The 19055-nt window shown below is 41.3% G+C and overlaps 1 protein-coding gene across 1 annotated transcript in view; it reads left to right on the top strand.

The window, feature by feature from the left end:
• Window positions 1-19055, top strand: part of LOC141172400 (sacsin-like) — a 140387-nt gene that overhangs the window by 91636 nt on the left and 29696 nt on the right. The window contains exon 6 of the mRNA XM_073656557.1: window positions 4521-4667. Coding sequence (XP_073512658.1) covers window positions 4521-4667 — 147 coding nt within the window. The remainder of the gene's footprint in view (window positions 1-4520; window positions 4668-19055) is intronic.

Genomic DNA, 19055 nt, shown 5'->3' with positions numbered 1-19055 from the left:
GAGGGGTATGGCCTCAGGGCAGCCGACGTGGATGATGGGGGTAGCAGGAACCACTCAGAGACGGTACGGTGTAGTTCAGGGTCTTTACTGGTAACAACGATAGACCCTCCCGGAGTACTTGCTAGCAAACGGGGCCTGGTCAGTCTTTGAGCAGATGGGATCTCCCCTGGCCAGGCGTAGTTGTAGGCCTCACAAACTGACTGTACTCTTCTGGCTACCTTGCTAGAAGCTGATGTAAGTAGCCCACGTCCCTGAGTGTACCGTGTGGTGCTCACCCGTATGGCCGGTGACTCGGGGCCTTCTAATGGCTTCCGCTCCACGATGGCGGTGCTGGTCCCACGCGTGTGACCGTGCCTTCGGGCTTCTGGGCCAGAGGACCTGAAATCCCCTGCCTGATGGATTCTGCTGCTGGGTAGAAGTTAGTCCCCACAGCCTCGGACTCCGGGTGCGGTAAAGAATCTTCTTAGTCAGGGCGAGCGCTGCAGCTGCCAGCCCCTGACTCCTTGGAACTCTCCTGTTTCCTATGCTGCTTCTTGTCTCCACTCTCCTTGTCTGACTCACCCTGCCTCAGCCCCGGGTTTATACAGGGGAAGTTCTTCCCCTCCCAAGACTGGGCAGGAGGTGTGGCATGCACAGGATCCCTGACCAAAGGACCTCCCACCTGCTCTCAGACATAACATTACATTACTGTGGAAAACCAGACCCCTGGGGTGCCACATTTGTGTCCGGAAAACACTGTCGCACTGTAGTTTTGCTGAGAACACTTGCTTCCTTTTACACTGACTCCCACACACACGCTTCTGTTCTTGTTCCTGTGTCCTTCTGACATGTCTCCACTCTTCACGGTCACTGAACAACTAACTAAGATGGTCGAAACTAACCTCCCAGAGATCCCTCAGTTCCCCCTTGTTACGGAGGGCGGCCCATCCTAGGTTAACCCTCTATGTGCCCCAACTACCATGAGGGTAAGATAATACAAGAATAAACCTCTGCTGCCATCTAATGGCTGTACTGGAAAGCAACAGTTTTTTTTTCAGATGACTAAAACACACAGTTATTAAAACAGTACCGTTCTATAGGGGAGTGGAGTAGACAATCTCCCCACACCTCTCACACACTGAACACTCAATGCCTCAGCAGGTTGAGTATTTAAACCCCAGACCACACCTTGGGGTGGAGATATGGAGAACAACCTCCCGCCTGCACTATGGTTGTTGTCAGAAAAACACTCCCTTTTACAAATGGTGGTTTAACCCAGGACTGTGGATGAGTCGGAGCTCATTTTGATGGAGTCGATATAAAATGGACCAACTCCGACTCCTAAAATATATAATAAATTGAGTACAGTAGGTCGATGCAGTTTGTGGGTAATATTTTTTCATAAGAATTTGAGAAAGTTATGAAATGTCCTATAAATGTCTATCCAATTCCTGATCTAAGGGTCTAGACTTTTAGCTGAGATGAATCTGTGCAACAATAAATTTATCACTTAAATATGAGCCATGTATGCGGGAGTCGGAGTCGTGGAGTCGGTGTAATAGATAATTGAGGAGTCGGAGTTGGAGGTTTGGCTTACCGACTCCACAGCCCTGGTTTAACCCCCAGCACATAACATGCTGGAGGAAACTTAACTGTTTTAATTCACTGAAGCTGATGGCCTCAGTGAAACATATCTCCCCTCCAACACTTTACCAGTGACTTTGTCACATGGGTCAAATGATAACACTGAAGATGATGTGTGACTTTGCGGAGCAGATTATGGCTATTTGCTTTAAGTTGTCATTTTAATACTGAATTAAGAAAGTCTTGTTCGGCGTCCCCACTTCAGAAGCAGCTGTGCACTTTAGTTGAATTTTAGGCTTGACTGGAGATTTTTATAGGGACTGGACGACCACCACAACTCAGTGTATGGTGGTATTCCAACATTTTTCCTACAGATGTTGGGAGAAAAGAAGGATCACGCTGGTGGTATTCAATATGTCCAATCCTTTTTATTCTTGGTGAAGATAAGCCATTGCCAGAGGTGACTGGTATTAGCTTACTCCCCTCTCCACATTCAGAACACATGAACATTTATAGCTTTCTAAACGGCATGGCCAGCCTAAGTATATGTTCACACGTTGATGATTTTTTATTTTTTTTTGCGCAATTTTGCCTCAAAGAATGCAGCATTTTACTGTCCCAGCAAGGTGAATGAGACTTCTGAAATCTCATGCACATGTTGCTTAATTTTTTTTCCCCTCAGATTTGAAGCGGTTTCATATTTGCGGTATGTTAAGTCTTTCACGTTTTTGCAGCGTTTTTCACCCATTAAATAACTGGAAGAAACACATCAAAAATGGGGAAAAATTTGCCGTTTTGGTGCAGAAATGTCTGCAAAAAATGCTTAACGTGTGCCCCTACCCTAAGGAGTAAGTGCAAAGTCTCAGAGACTATTTAGACTGATATAGTGTAGATAAGAGAGATTGATGAGCTAGTTTGCTATGGTGAAGGGGGTATAGTTGTAATCATCGAGCGTAAACCTATATTGGAGGAATTTTTTTTACCATAGCCCTTGAGAACATCAGTGGGGAAAACAAGATTGAGCTGTGTGCAAAGTTTGCCACCGTCTGTGTATGGAGGTTTATCCTGGGCTCTCTCCAGAATTGTATTGTAATGTTCGGCTTCTAGATTAGGAGAGCAAAAAGTTTGTATATGATCTAGTCTGTAGGGTTTCAATAAGTTACTGAGTGGTGATAGAAAGTAGATGTCTGAAGTGTGATAGGCTGGTAGAGGCTGAAAATTATTGAAGGGGGAGGAGAAAAGCACTGAGATCTGGACAACAGTGAAGTTCTCAGAATTAAACCCCATTAGTAGCTTTTGTTCATTTTTATTTGTAAATGCAAAAAAAATTAAAAAATAAAATTTTTCATGTTTCAAAAAAAGCAGGTAGTTAACCTCTGGAGTCTAGCGCTGTCTATCCCCCATTGATCTGATGTCAGTGTTTTGACTGCAATGGTAATATCACACCAACAGAGCACATCACCACTGTAGTCACTCATTGAGTTTGGGGCTTATGATGTCTATGATGATTGGTTTTCCATTAACATTCAGGGCTTACTTTTTGCCAGATGAGTTGTAGTTTTGAATGACGCCATCATTCATTTTACCATATAATGTACTGAAATACAGGAAAAAAATCCACGTGCAATGGAATAGTGAAAAACATACTGTTTTTTGTTTTTTTTGGGGGGGAGGGATTATTTTTACAGTATGCAGTAAATTGACCTGGCAGTACAATTCTTCAAGTCCATATTATTGTATCAATAATAATTGTGAACTTTATAAAGAAAAAAATAAAATTAAAAATTGGGTTTGTGGCACCATTCTTGAGGCTAGTAACTTTACTATTTTTTTTTTCATCAGTGGACCTGATGAAACCATTTGGGCTGCATACAACATTTTGATTTATTCTTATTGAATATTTTTTTGAGAAATAAAGCAACTAAAATTGGCAGTTTTAATTTTTTTTAAACATCTAATGTACAGTTTGAGTAAGTTTTATATTTTGATAGACCGAACTTTTATGAACACTGTTCTTTTTTAATTTTATTTCTAGATTTTTGAACTAGAAAAATACATGTATTTGTTTTCTTTATATATTTTTAAAAACTTTCTTTTTAATTTATGATTGTTTGATCATTTGTTTTATATACTGCAAACCCATAATATTGCAGTATATAGGAATGTTATAGGAATATTACTGATCTGCTATGAAGAGGAGATCACCTTCAGAGAAGCCCATTAGCTCTTGTGATCTAGTTGGAGACTGTGTACTATAAATGGTTAAACGGCAATGATTGTAACTCATGCCAATCAAACGTACAGTCATGCTTAAAGCACCACTCCAGCATTTTTTTTTTTCACCGCTGAAGTGGTGCTTTAAAGGTAAGCCCCCTGCGCCCGGTCATATACTTGCCCTCCGGAGTCCTCCCCTTTTTTCGGCAGCGTTCCGGTTCCGTGGCGCCATCTTGTTACCGTAGCTTCTGACTGGACGGAAGTCAGAAGTTACATCACAAGCTCTCAATACAAGTCTATTACAGCCAGAACAAGGCTCCCATATACTTGTATTGAAAAGTGACCTCCGCACCACTCCATGAAACACTGGAGCTGTGGGCAGGTCACTTTTTACCAGTGACCGACGAGAGCAGCAGCAATAACTGATGACAATGCCGGAAGGTGAGTATGAGACAGGGTTCAGGGGACTTCCATTTAAAGCGCCACTCCAGTGGTGCTTTAATGTTTAGTGCCTGTTCCCTCTAATGAGCAGAGTTTACATGCTAAGAAGTATCAGTTTTTGGATGATGCAATCACTTTTTAAGTAAAGCTCACCTTGGAGGTCCTCAGTTAATGTTGACCATCCTGGCAACACATCCCCTTTTAAAGGTTTGATTCTTTAAATCAAGATATTATTAATAATATTATTATTATTAACTATCACCTGTGAAAGAATTGAATTATGAGATTTATTTTTGTTGCAGGTCCTTCTCTTCTGGTTTACAATAATGAGATGTTTAGTGACCGGGATTGGGAAGGAATCCAGAGACCAGGAAATAGCATTAAACGCAAAGACCCGGACACTGTGGGGAGATTTGGACTGGGCTTCAACTCTGTATATCACATGACAGGTTAGTCTGGAATCTATTCCATGTGTATTTGCTCGACAAAATAAAAAACAACATACATGTTAAAGGGGCTATCTGACACTGCACACTTCTGCATCTACAGGTGAGTGGCGCTAATCCTCATCCATCCCCACATACCTATCAGGACATGTGTATGATCAATGGTGTCAGGTTCCACAACTGGGAATCATATTGTATTGTGGTTGTTACACTGCTATGAATGAGTTTGCCCCATTTAGAGGTTTGTCCTGTCTCTCTCCCTGTAGCCCAGCTAAGGAACCCCTCCATTCTTCCCAAGTTAGTGTCTGCCAGCCATCTTGCTAGGTTCACCTTGGTATATCTCTGGTTCAGAATTGTTTTTACCTACTGCAACTACTACAGTTGTTGCAACTACGGTTGTGCCTATTTTGCATAATAAGAATTCATCCTGAGAATAAACTTCTTCTGGAATCTTCATACTTGCCTCTGCAGTCGAGTTGAAGCTATCTGATGAAGTTTTGGTCAACTATCGTGTTCAGTATAATAGGTTGCATGCATGATACTGGCTGATCATACAGGCGTCTAAACAGGTATATGCAGATGCATCGTCATCAGCGCGGTACTGGACAACCCCTCTGACCGTCTGACTCAGGACATGCAATGCAGTTTTGGTGCATTTTTTCATGCAGTTTGGGGAAAGTCTACCGGCACAGCTGCCTAAATCAATAGGCAACTACATTTCAAAGTTTTACCAGCCTTCACGGGTAACAAAGTTGTATTCAATAATTTGTCTTTTTTCCCAGCAATAAATGAATTTACTCTTAATATAACGTATATACCACTAAAGATTAGTGATTTTAGCATTCGGTCATAAATATATAAAGCCACATCCACAGGACCATATGATGGCTCTGTGCAACTATAGAGCTGTATAGGCCACAGAGTTTACCTCGGTTCATTTAATTTCACATGAAAGCATGCTGAGGCGGCCTGCCATCTTGCATGTATTATTATGCAGGTACCACTAGGGGCAGTAGTTCCATAAGTATGTGTGGTACACAGGCTGAGCTGCAGGCAGTCTTTTGGCTACTAACTGTGTGCACACGACTGTGCCACATGAATGAAACCTTGCTAGTAATTAAAACTGTCTGTTTAAATCTGTAACAAAAACTCAGAAACTTGTTTTAGTTTCTGTTAGTCAATAGGATCCATTAATCAACCAAAAACTATTCATCTCACAAATCCTTCAGAAACCTTGATGCAGATGTGCAGAGATGTGAAGAGTCTTGTTCTTCATGTTCTAACTGTGTGCTCAGATGTGATCAAAGCCATCCCAAAAAAACTATAACAATTAAAGGCCCACTTACAAAAAAAAGCATACAGGAACAAACCAGCCCACCAGTGGACCAGAAGCCCAAAATTTGATGCAATAATGGGATTCAAAGGTCCTGCTGAAGTTTGCAACCAATCACGTGAGCCTAAGGTCTATCTATTAAAGGGGTTGGTCACATTATAGTAAAATTTCCTTACTCGTCATAGTGTCCTATAAATATCTGTCCAATTCCTGATCTAAGGGTCTAGACTTTTAGCTGAGATGAATCTGTGCAACAATAAATTTATCACTTAAATATGAGCCATGTATGCGGGAGGTGGAGTCGGAGTCGGAGTTGGAGTCGGTGTAATAGATAATTGAGTTGGAGGTTTGGCTTACCGACTCCACAGCCCTGGTTTAACCCCCAGCACATAACATGCTGGAGGAAACTTAACTGTTTTAATTCACTGAAGCTGATAGCCTCAGTGAAACATATCTCCCGTCCAACACTTTACCAGTGACTTTGTCACATGGGTCAAATGATAACACTGAAGACGATGTGTGACTTTGTGGAGCAGATTATGGCTATTTGCTTTAAGTTGTCATTTTAATACTGAATTAACAAAGTCTTTGTTGGGCGTCCCCACTTCAGAACCAGAAGCAGCTGTGCACTTTAGTTGAATTTTAGGCTTGACTGGAGATTTTTATAGGGACTGGACAACCACCACAACTCAGTGTATGCGGGTATTCCAACTTTTTTCCTACAGATGTTGGGAGAAAAGAAGGATCAGGCTGGTGGTGTTCAATATGTCTGTCACAAACCGATCGGAGCCACGTGCCCCTGATCCTTCCTCACAACTTCCGTGAGTTCCGGGTTTAGGATAATGTGAAGCGAGCTTATAAATTTTATATATTTATTTACTCAAAAGAGCGATACCGAGTAGATCAATAAAGTTCCACCTGTCTCCACCAGTTATACATTCTCTATCACTAGATAATTTATAACCCACAATGCCATTTGTTGTGAGCGAAGCATCCAGCCCTTTATAAATGCTGTTAGTGTCGGCCATCACTACCTCTTGTGGTCGGCATTCCACAGTCTAACTGCTCTGACTGTAAAGAACTCTTTCCTATTTAGATGCTGGGATCGCATAAGTCATGTGGCAGTCCTTTGTACTGACCACACATGTTTATAAATATAAATGAGATCTCCTCTGAGGCGTCATTTTTCTAAGCTAAACAAGCATACATTTTCCAACCTCTCATCATATGAGAGACCTTCCATCCCTTGTAATAATCTAGTTGTCGCCTTTGAACCGACTGTAACTTCTGAATATCCTTTTAAAATGTGGAGGCCAGAACTGGATCCCATAATGAAGATGTGGCCTTACAAGTGAGATATAGACGGTATAAATTAGCTCATCTGTCAAGATTTGAATTTGGCAAATCAACTGTATTTTAAAAGGAAATTCAATTTGCAGTGACATTATGCTTTGCAAATTGAATGGTCCTTTTTTTCTCTGGGATCTCTCCAAAACTTGGTGTATATTAAACCTAGGGTAAGTGTTTTTTTTTTTTTTTTTCTTAAGAACTAACCGTCTGGTCCTTGGCACACTTTCTTTTCTTCTTCTTCTACTGTCACACGCATTCTTTTCAGCCTTCATCAATCCAGGCTGGGACTTCCAGTTTAATGATACCTTATTGCTCGCCATGCTGTCACTCAGGCAACATGCTTCATGATGTTACAATGTTCACCGCAATGGCCTGGTACGCAGTAAAATTTAGCGCCTTGTCCAGCCAGAACACCTGACCAGCAGTGAAGAAGGCCAAAGAGGATGTGCGTTATGGGGAAAGGAGAAAAGAAGCTCAGAGGACCGAGCTACAGGAATGGCAGGACAGGTGAGGTGAGTATTAATTTTTTTCAAGTTTGCCTGGCCCTCTACAGTTCAGCAAAATGTTGGCCAGATCAGACTGCCATATTGCGTAATTCATTCATAGGAAATTGTATAAAATCTGTATTCTGGAGAATACAAATTTTTGTAAACTTCAAGGAGAATTCAATTCCACTAAAATAAATTTGCTCATTTAAAGTAGATGGGATCTTATGATCTTCTCTCTTTATACACTCGAATGTCTTATTTGCTTTTGCGGCAGCTGCTTGACATTGAGTGCTGCTTGGCTTAACTTGTAACCAGAATACCCAAGTCCTTCTCCTGTTCTGTAATCTATATTCCCATTTAGTGTATATGCAGCTATAGGATTACTCCATCCTAGGTGCTTTACTCTACATTTATCAACATTAACCCCTTGAGACCTATGACGTATGAATACGTCATAGGTTGTGTCCCTGCCTTTGATGCGGGCTCCAGTGCTGAGCCCGCATCTTTCCTGGCATGTGACAGCTGATTTGTTCAGCTGACATGTGTCTCTAACAGCCGCGGGTGGAGTCACGATCCACCCGCGGCTGTTACCATGTTAAATGAGCTGTCAATCTCTCATAGCGACATTTAACTCACGCAAACCGGATTTGTGTCAGAAGACACGCCCATCTCGCCCTTCACTTGATCGTGGGGTGCCGATGGGTTATCATGACAGCTCGGGGGTCTGCAGAAGACCCCTGTGCTTGTCATTGCATATCTCCCGTGAACACCGGCTCATGGCCAGCGTTCATAGGAGATGATGAATTCTGCTACACATAGAAGACTAAGTGTAGCACAAGTGATCACATTATCGCAGCTTTAAGTCTCCTAAGGGGACTACACTCCCTGACAGAAGTTATGTCGCTTATCCATGTTATGTAAATACATTATAAGCTTATAACCTGACATTAAATTCATCCATTGGTTTTATAAATTACTCTTTTGAAAGCTGAAACCCTCCCAAATTTGGTTTCGGTTTAGAAAATAAATTGGCATCAATGCTGAAATATTGATCATTTAATGAACACAGAATGGTCAGATTTTGGCGAGACAAAAGTTTTGTCGCCCACAGAAAGTAATGTGATATTCAAACAAATAATTATCTTAAAATACAAATATATGTTGCATAACATTGGTGAATGAAGTTGTGGTGCTAATAGTCATATTTAATATTTTGTGTGACTTCCATGAGCTTGAAGGATTGCATCCATGCGGTTAAACAATGTTGCATACAATTTATTAATGAAGTCATCAGGAATAGCAAAGAATGCAGTCTTACATGCCTCCCAGAGGTCATCTAGATTCTTTGGTTTTGTCTTCAAGGCTTCCTCTTTCATCCTACCCCAAACATGCTGAATGATGTTCATGTCTGGTGACTGGGCTGGCCAGTCCTTGAGCACCTTGATCTTTTTTGCCTGGAGGAACTTTGTTGTAGAGATGGATGTATGAGACGGAGCACCATCCTGCTGCAGAATTTGACCCCGTTTATGATTTGGAATGTAAGAGGTAGCTAATACTTCTTGATATATTAGGCTATTGATATTGCCTTCCACCTTGGAAATGTTTCGCACACCCCCATACTGAATGTAACCCCAGACCATGATCTTTCCACCACCAAATTTAACTGTTTTCTGGGTGTATTTTGGATCCATACGGGCTCCAGTAGGTCTCCTGCAGTATTTGCGGCGGATGTGGTGTAATTCTACTGAAGATTCATCAGAGAAATCCACCTTCTGCCACTTTTCCAGCGTCCATCTGTTTAGCAGGCTGTGGGACTTTGCAAATGCCACACGGTTTTTTATTTGCCTTTTGTTTAGTGCTGGCTTCTGGGCACTGATTTGACCATGGAGGCCATTTCGAGACCGAATCCTACAAACTGTTCAAGTTGACACAGGGACTTGAGGTGACCAGTCCTGTTGGAGCTCTGCTGCAGTGGAAGAGGGGCTTGCTTTGGATTTTCTAACCATCAAACGTTCCTCCTGAGCAGTTGTCTTGCGGGGTCTGCCGGACCTGAGCTTGTCAAACACATCTCCAGTCTCTTCAAATCTTTTTTTTAATTATTTGTATTTGACGCTGAGACACATTAAAGGTGCCAGCCACCTCTGCAGTGGATCTGGTCTTCAGCCTCTTGATGATCAAGGCTTTGGTCGCAGGGTTGATTTTTGGCATGTTGTCAGAGCTCAAGTTGCAGTTCAAGTGAAGGTCTGGGGCGCTGGGTTTCTTTATATACACACCTACTAATTAACCGATCATTTACTGAGCACTGGTGAGGATGTAAACTAGGATTGGGTGCATTATATGACCAGGCGACAAAACTTTTGTCTTGCCAAAATCTGACCATTCTGTGTTCATTAAATGATCAATATTTCCGCATTGATGCCGATTTATTTTCTTAACCTAAACTAAATTTGGGAAGGTTTCAGCTTTCAAAAGAGTAATTTATAAAACCAATGGATGAATTTAACATCCGGTTATAAGCTTTTATTTACATAACATGGATAAGCGACATAACTTCTGTCAGGGATTGTATTGAAGCAAGTAAAAAGTAGAAGAAAAATGTTTTTAAAAAAATATATAAAAGTTCAAATCGCCCCGCTTTTTGCCCCAATCAAAATTAAACAATAATAAAAAAAAAATACACATTTGTTATCGCTGCGTTCAGAAATGTCCAATCTATCAAAATATAATAACAATTAATCTGATCGGTAAACGGCATAACGAGAAAAAAAATCAAAACTCCAGAATTAAGTTTTTTTTTTGTTGCAGCAACATTGCAATAAAATGCAATAACGGGCGATCAAAACACTGTATCTACCCCAAAATGGTATCAATAAAAACCTAAGCTCGGCGCTCAAAAACCTAAGCGCTCACCCGGCCCCAGATCAAATGGAGACACTACGGGTATAAGGAAAATTAAACAATTCTCTTTCCCTTGCAAACTTTGGATTTTTTTTTCACCAGTTAAATAAAAAGAACCTATATTCTAAGAACCTATACCTATTGGTATCTGCGAACTCGTAATGACCTGGGAAATCATAATGACAGGTCAGTTTTAGCATTTAGTGAAAATGGTTAAAAAAAAATAAAAAATTGTAGAATTTCACTTTTTTTGCAATTTCACTGCACTTGGAATTTTTTTTACATTTTCCAGTAAACTATATGGTAAAATCAATGGAGTCATTAAAAATACAACTCCTCCTCCAAAAAACAAGCCCTCACATGGCCATATTGATGGGAAAAATAAGAAAAGTTATGGCTCTAGGAAGAAGGGAAGCAAAAAACAAAAAAGCAAAAAAAAAAAAAGAAAATCGCAAGGTCGTGAATGGGTTAAACCTCATCTGCCATGTGTTTTCGCATGCAGACAACTTATCCAGATTGTTTTATAATATTGTACTGTAAAGCTCAACTTTTATTCTCCTACATAGTTTTGTGTCATCAGCAAATACTGAAACTTTTCTCTCAATTCCATTCCACAAAGTAATTAATAAAGGGATTAACAAAGAATTGGTCCTAACACAGATCCTAGTGGCCCCCACTGCTGACTATATCCCACATAGAGAACGTACCATTTATGACGACTTTGTTTCCTGTCTTTTAGGCAGGTCCTTACCCATCAGCATATAGTTTCCCCCGTCCTTTCTTTTGTAGCTTCAGTATAAGGGTGCTTTCACATTGCGTTCTGTGTCCCCTTCGTGGCATACGTCCTAAATTCCCTGCAGAACGGGGTCTGGACATATGCTGTGACGGGGGCCATAGACTGCAATGGTGACAGCAGAGTGAACGCAGAGCGAACGTGAGCTCTGCTGTGCACTTTTTACCGGGAGTGTATGCCCACAGGAGGCAGACAGTCAGACGTAGGCTGCTGCGTCTGAGTGTCTGCTTCCTGTGGGTGTACACTCCCAAAAAAAAAGTGCACAGCAGAGCTCACGTTGGCTCTGCGTTCACTCTGCTGTCACCATTGCAGTCTATGGCACCCTTCAGAGCATACGTCCAGACCCCGTTTTGCAGGGAATTTAGGATGTATGCCCCGACGGGGACACAGAACGCTATGTGAAGTTACTCTTGTGAAGACACTGGGTCTTCCGTGGGCATAATACTACTCAGACAACACAGGGTGAGGGTAAAACAGTGTGGCAATACTTTATTGAACCACAAAGCGGACAATAAACAAATAGAACAGTCCCAGCAAATACCCAAGATAGTACAACATTACACAGTCTCGCCCTTCCGCTGACCCGCCTGGGATAGAACCGCTGCGACTTTGGGACTTCCAGGGCCAACTACCTCAACCAGTTGCTCCCCGCTTTTGGCGGGCCCCCACCGAAAGGAGGTAGTGGCAAGATTAAGAAGCCAAGAGACCCGAGGGTCCCACCCTGGCCTCTCCGAGAGTTTCCATGGTCCCAGTCTGGCTTCTCCGAATGTATCCATGGGTTCCAGTCAACCGGAGGGTCCCACCTGGCAACCCCAAACAACATATTCATGGGACCAGGTGACTTCATCATCCCAACCTAGTCTCCCCAAATGTATTCTTGGGCTCTCTGATGGTCAATGAAGCAGATTAGTATCTTTTCAGTCAAGGCCATATACTCTTAGGCTGGAATCATGTAGAATCCAAATCTTTGTCTCTTTGGTTAAAGCCATGCTTCAAAGCTGATGGTCTGAAGAGAGTCTGATCTTTGATTCTGCTTCTAAAGTCTCTTTCAATTCACTTTCAAATCTTTGTAGCAGGATAGAAAAACCCTTTTTTATTTGCATATGTGGCTAAGGTCATCAGTCACAGGTCAGAGGTAAAGCTTCAGGGCTCACTCAGGTCTCATTGTTTGAGCTAATCAATTTACATAGTTGGTACAGCAGGGGGCTCTTAAAATCAACATTCAGCTGGCTTTAGTATAATATGCAATTAGCAGACATCATTGTTCACAGAACCAAGAAAGGACAACAATCAGGGGTTACACAAATACTGGTCTGTCCTTCTTGACCAGCCACAGAAAAACACATACATTCTCAAGTCAACATAAACACAATAGTGTATTTCTCTTGGCCTAACAAATCTAATCATCTGGCTAGTTAAGATTATAATCTGTATCGTCACAACCCTGAAGGCTGTTATGTGGTACAGTATCAAATGCCTTTTCAGAGTCCAGATAAATCACATCCGCTGCATTACCAACATCCATATTTGCACTTACCTCCTCATAGAAACCCAACATGTTGGTTAGACACAACCTATTTTTCATGAATCCAGTGCTTGTTTAATATCTCAGCCTTCTCTTTATCTTCTACTATTATATTCCCTTTAGTGGTCTTTTACCTGTGTTTTTTTTATTTTTGGTATTAATATATTTATAACATTTCTTCGGATTTATTTTAATGGCGTTGACTATTTGTTTCTTTGTGGCTAACCTTACTAGCTTGATTTTCATCATTCTTCCTTTTTCCACTGAAACGTTACCCCTTGGATCCCAGTTAGATAACTCTCACCCAGCCAAACCAGATCTCGCACTTTGTGTTTCGGGTTACTGCCCCTTGTCAGTGCAGTGTCTGCAAATTGAGATTCTGGTTTGGCTTTTATCCTAAGTCATGTGACAAGGCTCCTTAGAGAATCGATATTATCTTTTAGGTTTCCTATTTCCTATAGGTGACGCTAGAGTTCTAGTCCTCTTCCTCTCTGAAGAGATAATTTCCCTCTATGCCTGCAATATTATTTCTGCCAATCAAATGGTTCCTAAACAGGAGAGAAAAAAGAAAGGAAGAGTGCAATGAGAAGTACCAGTGGTCAATGGCTGGGGGGAAACAATAAATAAGGCAAGTTGGCCTCTCGCCTCAACGGGTTGTGCACCCCTGCACAACCTCAGTGAATCGCTCCACGGTGGAGGCACAGCGTTGCCTCTGACATGCGGATATTTCCTGGATCCGGTACCGTGATCCACAGACCTGTGGCGTGAACAATCCGGGGGTGTGTCACCGCAGGTCTTGCAAGGTTGTGTCCGGTCACATGATCAGTCAGTCGGTCATGTGATGGGGTGGTCAAAGGAAGAGTCGCCGCAGGTCCTCAAAGATGAATGACAAGTGGAAAAAAACAGCCCAGAGCAGCTCCTGCCGCGTACTCTCGGACCAGGGATGTGAAAATGTAGAAATGGAAAAGCGGTCTGGTTGGAGCGCTAGGCACAGAATCCACAGGGGCAAGGGCAGTAAAAAACTAACCTTTTTATTGCAACGCGTTTTGGTAGCGAATTGCTACCTTCCCCCATCAGTATAACAATAGGAAGGGGAAATGACATATTATATAGAAACCACCAACCAATAAAAAAAAGGCACTGAATGAGGTCACAGCACCCCTTATATGCTGGCATGGAGCCATCAGAAAAATAAACAAGATATAAAATTAATAAAGTAAAAAACATGTGAAATAAAACCATACAATCTATACATCAAAAAACTACATATAGTATAATAATAATGATGATGATGAAATAACTAACTTTTGATAAAAAAAATATATATATATAATATATATATCAAGCATGAAAATTATGAAAACTGGAAAATGAAAACACTAAGAACCCATAAAAAATGCCCTAATTAACCACATTATCTATAGTAAGATTTAATCCCTCAGAAGTTAGTGTGCCAGGCTTGAAGATCCAAAAACTTTCCTTATTAATGAGGCTACTATATCGGTCTGGTCAACTACCTGATCTATTATGTTAAGTCTCAAAAAACTTGGATCCTTCTGATGGAAAGCACTAAAATGTTTTGAGATACTATGCAATTGATAACCAATATGTACAGTATGTATGCTTATTGAGCAGAGCATGCATCGTTTGTATTGTGCGGCAAACATATTGAAGTCCGCAAGTACATTGTAGTAGATATACAACATACGTGGATTGGCAACTCACCTGACAGTTAATTAAAAAGGTTTCACCCATTGTCTGTGAACAAAATGTAGTAACCCGTTCATAATTGTCCTACAGCATAGGCACTTTGGACTGTTGCATGAAAAACAACCACAATGCAAACGAGGCATGCTCGGCTCGATAACCATCCTAAGATTTGAAGCGTTTTGAGTGTCTGGAACCATTTGATAAAGCATTCTAAGGCGTCAGCCTAATCTACGTGCTCCACTGGGGTGGAGTATCTGACCACGTCCCTGTTGCAATGCTGTTTCTAACCTCTCGGCCTTCATTTAAAACCCCTTTTGTTTTTGTCTTTATTTTATAGCTCTGCTTAATTCAACATGGAGACTTATAATTAGACCATGCAATGTAAGGCTCTTCTAAATAAATATAAATCCTACACAAAACCAAGAGTTAGCCAAAATTAATATAAATATAGTTTTATTAAACACAAAATACAGAATATGAAAAAGGTTTAAAGGAGACGTTAGAACAGAGGTGAACGCCACACTGTGGGCCTAAGCAAGTACATTATTTAATGAATTGCTGCCAATCTAGATATGGAAATAAATCAAATTATATATTTATTTATATATTTATATAAATATACAGTACAGACCAAAAGTTTGGACACACCTTCTCATTTAAAGATTTTTCTGTATTTTCATGACTATGAAAATTGTACATTCACACTGAAGGCATCAAAACTATGAATTGACACATGTGGAATTATATACTTAACAAAAAAGTGTGAAACAACTGAAAATATGTCTTATATTCTAGGTTCTTCAAAGTAGCCACCTTTTGCTTTGATGACTGCTTTGCACACTCTTGGCATTCTCTTGATGAGCTTCAAGAGGTAGTCACCGGGAATGGTTTTCACTTCACAGGTGTGCCCTGTCAGGTTTAATAAGTGGGATTTCTTGCCTTATAAATGGGGTTGGGACCATCAGTTGTGTTGTGCAGAAGTCTGGTGGAAACACAGCTGATAGTCCTACTGAATAGACTGTTAGCTGTTTTTTTTCTTGCCATAATACAAATTCTAAGTAAAGAAAAATGAGTGGCCATCATTACTTTAAGAAATGAAGGTCAGTCAGTCTGAAAAATTGGGAAAACTTTGAAAGTGTCCCCAAGTGCAGTTGCAAAAACCATCAAGCGCTACAAAGAAACTGGTTCACATGAGGACCCCCCCAGGAAAGGAAGACCAAGAGTCACCTCTGCTTCTGAGGACAAGTTTATCCGAGTCACCAGCCTCAGAAATCGCAGGTTAACAGCAGCTCAGATTAGAGACCAGGTTAATGCCACACAGAGTTCTAGCAGCAGACACATCTCTTCAACAACTGTTAAGAGGAGACTTTGTGCAGCAGGCCTTCATGGTAAAATAGCTGCTAGGAAACCACTGCTAAGGACAGGCAACAAGCAGAAGAGACTTGTTTGGGCTAAAGAACACAAGGAATGGATATTAGACCAGTGGAAATCTGTGCTTTGGTCTGATGAGTCCAAATTTGAGATCTTTGGTTACAACCGTGTCTTTGTGCGACGCAGAAAAGGTGAACGGATGGACTCTACATGCCTGGTTCCCACCGTGAAGCATGGAGGAGGAGGTGTGATGGTGTGGGGGTGCTTTGCTGATGACACTGTTGGGGATTTATTCAAAATTGAAGGCATTGTCCATTCCTTGTGTTCTTTAGCCCAATTCAAGTTATGAATGACATCCATTCATTTTATTAACATACAATTTCTTGGAAAACAAGAAAAAAATCTAAATGTGGTGGAAAAAAAAACCTTATGGCATTTGTGTGTTAAATAAGCTGGGGAAAATGGATGTTCAGCTCAGTACGATTATTTCAATACTAATCAAACTTTAATTTTTTTTCACAACTTTAAAAAAAAAAAAAAAAAAAGAAGAAAACCTGTCAGGTGAGAACGCTATTAACCTGCAGATATGGGGGCATGCAGGCGTGGACACCTGTCACAGCGTTGTGAGTGGTGGCTGCGAGCGCCTCCCAGCATTTTGACAGCTAAAGTGCCAGGGTGTGCTTATAGTCACCACTCACTATGCACTGACGCGCCTGCATAACTGAAAGCCGGCAGTGCCTGGGAAGAAAAAAGCTAATTTTCCTCCCAGTAGCTGGTCTTTGCTTTCAGTGCGGCAGCTGGGCACCTTTCTAACGCTATTAAGCTGAAGATTATCTTTATCTACAGGTAAATGTCATTATCTGACCTGACTGGTTCTCTTTTAAGTAATTTTGTGAAAAAAAATTGGGTTGGTGACTTTTTTTTTTTTGAGACCCATAACCTTTTAATATTTCTGTTGATTGGGTTCTTAGTGATACAACTTTGTGCAACATATGACGTTTACATCACTTCTTATTGAATTTTTTTGTGGAGTTGTGGCATGTTGAGCTAAATTGGAGCTTGCTATAAGCCTCCTAACGTACCCTTAGCAAACTTCAATTAGCATCATAGATATCCATACCCATATTTCTTCACACTGCCACACCTCCCCCCAATGTCATAATTGAGCACAGGTCTAAGTTAGACTTCACAAAAATACACACCACTTCTCCTTTTTTATCTTTCCTATTCTCTCAAAGAAGGGGAAAAGGGAACGGCCTGCCATGATCTTTTCTCTGGCCCCTGTCAGATTTACAGGGCTGCCCTGGCTGGCAGCTGTGTTTTGACAGCTGCCGGCCCTTTAATTTCTTCTTACTCTGAGCATTCATACTCTGCTTTTACTACTGAACACTGCGGTGCATGCAATGAACGATTACATCCTCAAGCTGGCCACTGTCAGTGTCAGGACATACTTTATTGGTAGTCAGCTCGTGATGCGCTACCGACCCACAGAAGAAGACAGCAGAAGACAGCAGCAGCAGCCCCAAGCATCTCCTGTGATGTCTATGCTGCAGCCCCATGTCTCCTGTGATGTATATACAACAATCTTGGTGTCTCCTTTGTGATGTATACAGCCTTCTGTGTCTCTTATATGTATACGGCATGATCTGTGTCTCCTATGTGATGTATATATTGCAGATCTCCCACTACTTGAGTTCTATAAATGTAACGTGAGCAGTGATGAGTAGACCTGCAGTGTAATATACATCTGTGTTCAGTACAACTTACTGCTGTGCATTCTTTACAAAACTTATAGTAAAGTCACCTGTGCACCAGACCGACACAAATCTGAAAAAGCAGTTACAAGTAGCAACATCATCCATACCACCTAACATTACAGCTGCACCAAAGAGCAGCATCTTCAGCCATCACATTAGGGGTGAGTTAATTAACTGACCAAATATAGCAGGATAACTGTCAAGTTAATAATTTTGTACGGCCCCCAAAGGATGGTATAAATACCCAAATGCTCCTTGGCAGAAAAAAAAAGGTTCCAAACCCTTATTTTAAAGAATAGGAAAGCAGTGCATCCAGTGATAATTTTTTTTTTTTTTTTTTTTTTTAATTCTCCCTTTAGAATTTTCTATTCCAATGAGCTTTTCTCATACATGAGAAAAGCTTATTGGAGCAGACCTGTCACTTGATGGCTGCTGGATCAAGTCTATAGAGGTGTACAGCCACTCTTTTTCAATTTGCCAGTGTTGCTGCTTTTCCTGGAGTATTCCTTACTCCAAGTGTTCACTTCAAAGGCATCTGCTGGCTGTGGATTAGTCCACTTTTTTGTAGGTGCAGGATACATCCAGCACATGCGCAGATGTGACATCCAGGCAACAGAAATGTTCGCAGCAAAGGAAAGCCGGGGGAGCAGTCCTATAATTCACTGACATCAGATTAACCCGAGGCCATTGCTATTTCTAGGCAGCAGGGGCCCTATACATTAACAGGTTTAAGGTTTAGGTGAATTTACACATTGAGAGACACAACATGGCCGCTTATGGCATGTTGGGAAATGGTATTAGAAAGTGGCAAACCCATTTAATTGTTGATTTCCATCCTACCTATCAGACCTTACTGATATGTCCTGCATGTAGAATAATAACAGAAAAATTTGATGTGAAGTGGACATGCTGTCACGAACAGTGTAGGAAAGACAAAGTGCAACACAAAGGGATGAGGGGAAGGGAGCCCAGACACTAGGGAAATGGGGAGTGGAGACCTCCTAGGCTGATCTAATATCACCCTGTCTCCCCTACCGACCCTTTATTGGTTCCTCACCAATCGCCGAACAGGAAACCTAAGCCCTGTATATCCCTAGAGCTTGGCCCTGGATAGGGAAGAGGGGATGAGCACTGGTCAGTCCCCACTATAAACTATAAAGACAACA

This window comes from Phyllobates terribilis, unplaced genomic scaffold (genome assembly GCF_046119375.1).
Source record: "Phyllobates terribilis strain yellow unplaced genomic scaffold, ASM4611937v1 Scaffold_12__6_contigs__length_324123572, whole genome shotgun sequence".
Classification (NCBI taxonomy): Eukaryota; Metazoa; Chordata; class Amphibia; order Anura; family Dendrobatidae; genus Phyllobates; species Phyllobates terribilis.
Note: the sequence above shows the minus strand (reverse complement) of the source record. Positions and strands in the feature narration are given on the sequence as shown.